Source organism: Corvus brachyrhynchos, unplaced genomic scaffold, assembly GCF_000691975.1.
Source record: "Corvus brachyrhynchos isolate BGI_N302 unplaced genomic scaffold, ASM69197v1 scaffold105, whole genome shotgun sequence".
Classification (NCBI taxonomy): domain Eukaryota; kingdom Metazoa; phylum Chordata; class Aves; order Passeriformes; family Corvidae; genus Corvus; species Corvus brachyrhynchos.
Window position 1 is genome coordinate 1583845 of NW_008238452.1, and position 6396 is coordinate 1590240.

The 6396-nt window shown below is 37.2% G+C and overlaps 1 protein-coding gene across 1 annotated transcript; it reads right to left on the bottom strand.

Moving 5' to 3' along the window:
* Positions 1–795: 795 nt before the first annotated feature.
* Positions 796–6390, bottom strand: CUNH4orf33 (chromosome unknown C4orf33 homolog). Its single transcript, XM_017736934.1, has 6 exons — positions 6381–6390; positions 5633–5822; positions 4299–4359; positions 4058–4109; positions 3765–3964; positions 796–2566 (listed from the first exon to the last, which is right to left on the bottom strand). The coding sequence occupies exons 2-6, from the start codon at positions 5811–5813 to the stop codon at positions 2458–2460; spliced, it is 603 nt and encodes a 200-aa protein (XP_017592423.1). The 5' UTR covers positions 5814–5822; positions 6381–6390; the 3' UTR covers positions 796–2457.
* Between the last annotated feature and the right edge of the window lie 6 nt (positions 6391–6396).

Here is a 6396-nt window from a genome sequence, read left to right on the forward strand (position 1 = left end):
ACTACAGATTGACTGACACCTCGTGGAATTTATCTTCTGTTTGATTTTGTCTCAAAAACTATTTTTGAAAATAGCCCTGCAGGAAAGCGAACATTAGAACTGTAACTACACCGCATGACAAGTGTTTCGTACAACAAAGATGTCCCAAATAAATCAAAATAAGCCACCATCAGCTTGACTGAAATATCCTTTTTCTAAAATCAAGGATACAGCAAGAAGGAATGGATCTGGTTAAGGATAACTAGGCTGGCAGCACCAAGGCACAGTTTAGACAACCTTCTTCTCCCACCTAGTGGCAAGAAGCATAAAGAACAAGGTCTTCGGGAGTGCAAACGTTAAGATTTGTTTTCAAACACCAACTCTAAAGAGATTCACTGACATCGTAAGGAAGATTGAGTCAGGTACAATTCTGGCTCTCATATTTAAGTTCACAATAAACATGCTATCACTAACATGCAGAAGAGAGCTTGTTCTTAACTCCTGTCATCCAAAAAAAAGGAGACAGTGCAGAAGAGATAGCCCACAACTGGCCCCCAGCACTTACACTTCAGACACAAGCTCAGAAACATACAAGTGAACCAACTAATGGCAGCATGGAGTAGCATGGGCTTGAATAAAGTCTGTATGAGGATTTCCATTTTCAGGAGCACCCAGCATTGCATTTTGTACTGCAAGGACAATGATTTTACTTTAAAATACTTACTTAGGGAAAGCAATCTATTTCCCTCTATGTTCATCATTTACATCCAAAGTCAAATCTGAAGCAGTCATTTTGAAGTAGGAATAAACATGAAATGAATTTAAAAATTTTATTTACTGTCCTTTATATACAAAGTATCGTTCCTCATATGGAAACAACCTTTGTGAGAAAAGCAGTACACTCATTTTGAATCTTTGCACACACTTTTTTGACAAACTTTTTAAAATAAAGGCTAAAAGTTTAGTGAAACGCTGTTTTGGTTTTGACTGAAATTTTCAAAGCAGCTTTGAGACATCAATGTCTAGATGATATTTTAATCAACATTTATTGGATTATTCAGTATTTCAGACTCATATTATTCTCTAGAAAACTGTACATGAAGGTAGAAAAGAAGCCAAACAACTGAATGTACAATACTTAGAATTTTCAACAGATGGCACTTTACAGCAAGGAACCTATATTGTCTAACTGAAAGAGAGCAAGAGCAATTGGATGGCTGAGTGCACTGACATGCCAAAGTCTGCCACAGAAAAAGCCTAAAATCCTCAAATTTGAGAGTATAGTTGTATAAAACTGGAAGTTTTAAAGAGGGAATCTATAGCCAAACAAAAACTCTGAGCTAATGCTCTATCTCAGGTATTAAATCACACTGAGATGTTCTTCACGAAGGTGGGATATTCCCACCCTCTTTGCTTCTCAGGCAGAACTTACAGCTACAGCTAAACAAAGACAGCAAAGAAAATAGGACCATCAGACTGTGATTATTACTGCAAACAAGCAAGGATCTGGTTAGTGGGCAAGTTTCCCATTTCCTAAGTTAATTTATATAGGATTAAATCAGCAGCCACAATCAAGCAGCAATTGCTATGCTAGACAAAAAACCAAGAACATCAGTTGTAAACCTTGTGAGGGTTTACAGATTACGTGTTACCATCTAAGAGTACTCACTACTGTTAAAATTATTCATGCCCATATGTAGAAAATATAGGCACATACACCTAGAGTATCTCCAGCCTTCGGTGGCATGCAAAAATATTCTCAGACATCTGAGCTGAATCCTTGAAGTGGTGTGACAAGTCTTAGAACAAACCCACTTTGGCATGCTCGCAACTATACCAAAAGATTTTACTAAGCATGATTTGTCCCAGAAACTTTACCTGAAATACATAAAACCTTCAGCAGCATCAAGCAAGGGAAAACTTCAGGTACAGGAACATACAGGATAGGGCAGTGTTATACCTCTTGCAGGGCAAGCACAGAGACTCCAAAATCCATGACAGCTACATTCCTCTCTATTCCTGAACAAGGCATTCCTCCTCCTCATTGTAAGCAAAAAATTTAGGCACATAAGGATTTCATTCAGCAGTCAAGGAACTAACAAGCAGCAGTGAAAATACAAAAGTAATGCAGCAACTACCGGAAATCAAAAGATTGCAAGCCAGGTATTGGTCTTGTCAGATTTCAGAGCTCTCACGAAAACACAGCTGTAATTTTAGCACATTTTTTCTCCTTCACTCGTAGCAGCAGATTCATCTCTTGCACAGATGAAAAACCCCATACCCAGATGAATTGAAACACACGCCATTCATACATTTAGAATCAACAGATCCACATCCTTTACAGTTGATTTTAAGACTGAGCAATGATTTGGGTGTCAAGGAAAGTCTTGCTAATCTGGTATTTACAACCTCTGTTCAGAATGAGGAAGCTGTTTCCATACAGCTTCATCCAACTTCAACATTATAAAAATTTATGCCTCAATCCATCCACTTAGTGAGAGATTTCCATATATCTGATTCAGGCTGCTCCCAGTCTTCTCCTGTTAGTTCTTTCAGGTTCAAGTCTTTGAAAAATTCCAGACGATGACTGCAAAGAGAGGAGGAATAAACAAAAAACAGTTGTAAGTCTTGTAGTATGTGTCTTAATAAAGGCAGTATCCTCAATGTGTTAAATTCATCTTTATTTTCAGATTTTCTTGGCCAGGAATGTAACCAGCAATCCATGTGTTTATTTTCCAAAACTTCAGTTTACAAATAAAAACCACTACTTTGTATCTGACCCTACATTAATCATCTTAAAAGGCGAAATTCTTTTCTTAGGAAGTAATTTGTAAGAGTAAAGACAAACTAAGAGTAACAAGAGCAGCAAGGAACAGCCTCTTCACATAATTGCATCTGCTACCAAAATCTGAAAAAGACAAGATTTTTTTAAAAGGGGTACTATAGAATTACTTCTTGAAAAGTATTACAGGCATTCTCCAGTTTAATACAGAGAAATAAAAATACCTATTTCACACAGAACATTGATAATGTGTTTTATTAGCAATAGCTCAGAATTTTTAAAAATATACAGTTGCAGAAGCTAAACTTTTCTTTAATAAAGGCAATAAAGGGTAATTTATCTAAAATTTACCCTACCTGACACCACTGTATGTTGTGTGACAAGTCTATATAAGAACTATAGTGTGTCCTCTAGAGCTGGTTCATTTATACAAAATGCCCAGGAGTAAGAGGTTTCATCAGACTCTCAGCCTCACAGCCAAAGAAAATAAACAGGCCCAAAGCGCAGTTCAAAAATCCAAATTCTCTGGTTTTCTATTGATACTAGGTATCCTTTAATTATATTTTTTTAGTTTAGTCAGCCTTTTCAATTTTTTTCATAGTATGGAAACATCTGTAGAGGTGAAAGCTTTTAGAACAGTAGAGGAGAAGCAGAAGAGATTTACTGGAAATGTATCTGGTGAAATTATCACAAAATGGCACTTCAGGAGGAGCTGAAGTCAAGGAAAAAGCAGAACAACTCTCCATTATTTAGATGAGGAAGGTGATAAAAGCAGATACCAATGGTATTGAATGCATAATTTGCTACGCACCTAACATGGAAATGAAGTACTAATTACAGCTCTCTGCCACAGTGCTTTATACAAAGTACAGCACCAGTAGACCCAGAGCTAAGCAGCATAATAAAAAGTTCTAGTGGCACTCAACCCAAAAACCAGATCAGCTGTTTTAAGTATTCCAACAATAGTGCAGCAGTATTACAGAAGAGCTCATTTTATGCTTACAAATCTGGTTTCTGTCCTTCCTGCAGTTCGTGTCGAGGCACAGGATAAAGTGCTTCATATTTTCTCTCTTCTCCCGAGCCATGAATTGCAAATGCATTGAACTTGTCAGTCCATGGTGGAAAGTAACTCCAAGGAAGAAGAGCTTTACCCTCCCATTTGGTTTTCATTCTGGTCACCTCAAACTCCAAAGGAAGTTCTTCCTGTTAAAGGAGGGGGGGAAAAAAGAGGCACTGGCCATGTTTTGATGGAAAATAGGCAAATAAAAATCATTATGAATGTACTTGACCACTTACTTTCCATACTTTTCTTCTGCCAGAAAGCAGCAGCAGTAAGTACTGCCCATGGCTGTCAAAGAATCAGAGCACAGTTTTCCTAAAATTACGTCAAGTAATCAGTGCATTATACCGCCACAAATATGTACATTCCCCATACTGAAACAAATTCTGTGTCTAGTCTCCCTCATCCATATATCTCACAAGCATTAGAACTGCAAGTGTAAATTAACACTTGTGATGTTTCCGGTGCTGTACTTACGGACAAAGCTCAACTTCTAAATACTGCTCAGTTCTGTCATTCAGAAAGAATGCTTCTACAACTGAAAAAAACCAACCAAACAAACAAACAAAAAACCACCAGGCCGTCAGTATTTTATATTAACTATTTTGTAATATCCTGAGATCGTCATATCCCATTAGTACAACTCTATTTTCATGGGGTTTGGCCTGTGCCATGCCAGAGTTTGACTTGCTACTGATATGTACACAGTAACTATAACCCAAATATTCAAAATGTGGTGCCATAATTCTAACTTCAGGAGCTTTTTATTTTTAATTGCTATGATCACAAAGAGCTTTGTAAAGTACTGTACTAACTTTATTAGTTTTACCAATTCCAGTTTTGAAAATGCTCACTCTGATGCAGCAGGAAAGGAAGGAAAAGAGGACCATACACTCTCAGCAGAGCACACACCCCATAAACTAAAACCGCTAAATCTCAAAAAGAGTAAGAAAGCATTTAGCTCTTAAATGGTTTTTCCCTATAGATGGTATTTTGGACAGAGGATTACTGTTCCAGGTGTACTTGAAAGCCACATATTAAATTCGAATCACATTTCAGGAACACAAAGTAGAAGTACAACGGTGCTTCTCATGTAAAATTACAATGGTGCTTCTCGCAGCGATGACATTATTAGAAAGCTTTAGTGAGAATTATGATATGACTGATATCCTTATTTATTTTTACTTAAGCATATTTATTATAATAATATCAAAGAGCTGCTACTACTGTTTTAGCTTTAATCAGAGTAGCTCAATGTTCAAGAAGTAAAGAACTTCTGGAAATACTCAATTCTTGCATTATCCAAAGCAATGGGTAAAAGTGGCAGTACAGACAGGAAACGAGGAAAGAACCCAGCACTACTATGAGAATTTTCTCCATTCCATTCGGGTGCAATTTTGAATTGCATTTCATCAGGTGTAAATTCTGTGTCTCACACCTTCCTATTCCTCAAAGGAACTTTAGAAAAACGATTAAAACACTTCTTAAAGCAAAAGTAGAATCTCTCTTTAGAATTTCACTTCTCTTCCACAAAGGCATTTTAATATACATATGCCACAAAATTATTTTGATATTCAAGTATGTCAAGCCTCTGATAGTGCCCAAGTTATATCAGTAACCCAAAAACTAATATACTATCGACAGGAAGTCAACTTCAACATTAATGAAATCAACCCAGATCACTGAAGTTCAACGTTTTTTAAAAAAAACAACCACCATAGACCCTTAAAAAAGACCAGGCATATTAAATACAGAGGAACATCAGTGTCTGCAGAAATCAGATATATTTGCAGCAGAAGAGTTACACTTACCCTCATAGTCCCACAGTCCACCAAAGGGTTTCCCTGGCTCTCCGGGTGGCGCTGGAGGGTCATTAAAGAAAGGAGCATGAACTTCCATCAGCAGTCCTGCATTATCCGGCCTCAGCCCAATCGTAACCGGCTCGTGGCTCACAGGCAAACCATCCCATGTGTGTTTGATTCTAAATTCCATCTTCAGATACTACACAAATGCAAAAGGAAAGTTCCGTCAAAGAAGATCTCAGATTCCATCTCAGCACGAACTGCCGTTTGTTTGCCCAGGAAAAAAACACCACACTTTGGTATAAAGTCCTTAATCAAATCATGTTTTTAGACATAATTGAAATAAATTAGCTTTGAAAAAAAAAACCTGAATAAACAGTTACATAAATGCTTCTTCTCGTAGGTTTTTATATCTGCAGGTTACAAATGACTCTGAAATCTTATTAAGCTTAAAGCTTTTCAACCATACATCTAAATAAATACCTTCCAAAAACACCAGAAACGTTTATCAAGAGAACAAATAAAGAAACAGTCTCCACTACATAATCTTAAAGGATTTGGTAACATCAGAAAAACAGACTGAGGGAAAAAACCTTTAATGTTTGAGACACAAGACAATGAAGCAACTAGCTAAAGCTTTCCTTTGCAGACATTGCAAACCAGCCTTTCCTTAAACACCTCCAGGGACGCTGACTCCACCACCTCGTTCGAAAGCCTAATCAGCATTTCTACAATGGAATTATTCCTGAAGTCCAACCTGGCCCTCCCCGGAT

Excerpts from the sequence above, each read along its gene's own strand:
- CUNH4orf33 (XM_017736934.1), bottom strand. The coding sequence starts at position 5,813 with ATGGAATTTAGAATCAAACACACATGGGATGGTTTGCCTGTGAGCCAC. Across the intron at positions 3,965-4,057 it reads GCAGAAGAAAAGTATGGAAA|GAAGAACTTCCTTTGGAGTT; the intron begins GTAAGTGGTCAA and ends CTCCTTTAACAG. Across the intron at positions 2,567-3,764 it reads GAAGGACAGAAACCAGATTT|TCATCGTCTGGAATTTTTCA; the intron begins GTAAGCATAAAA and ends CTCTCTTTGCAG.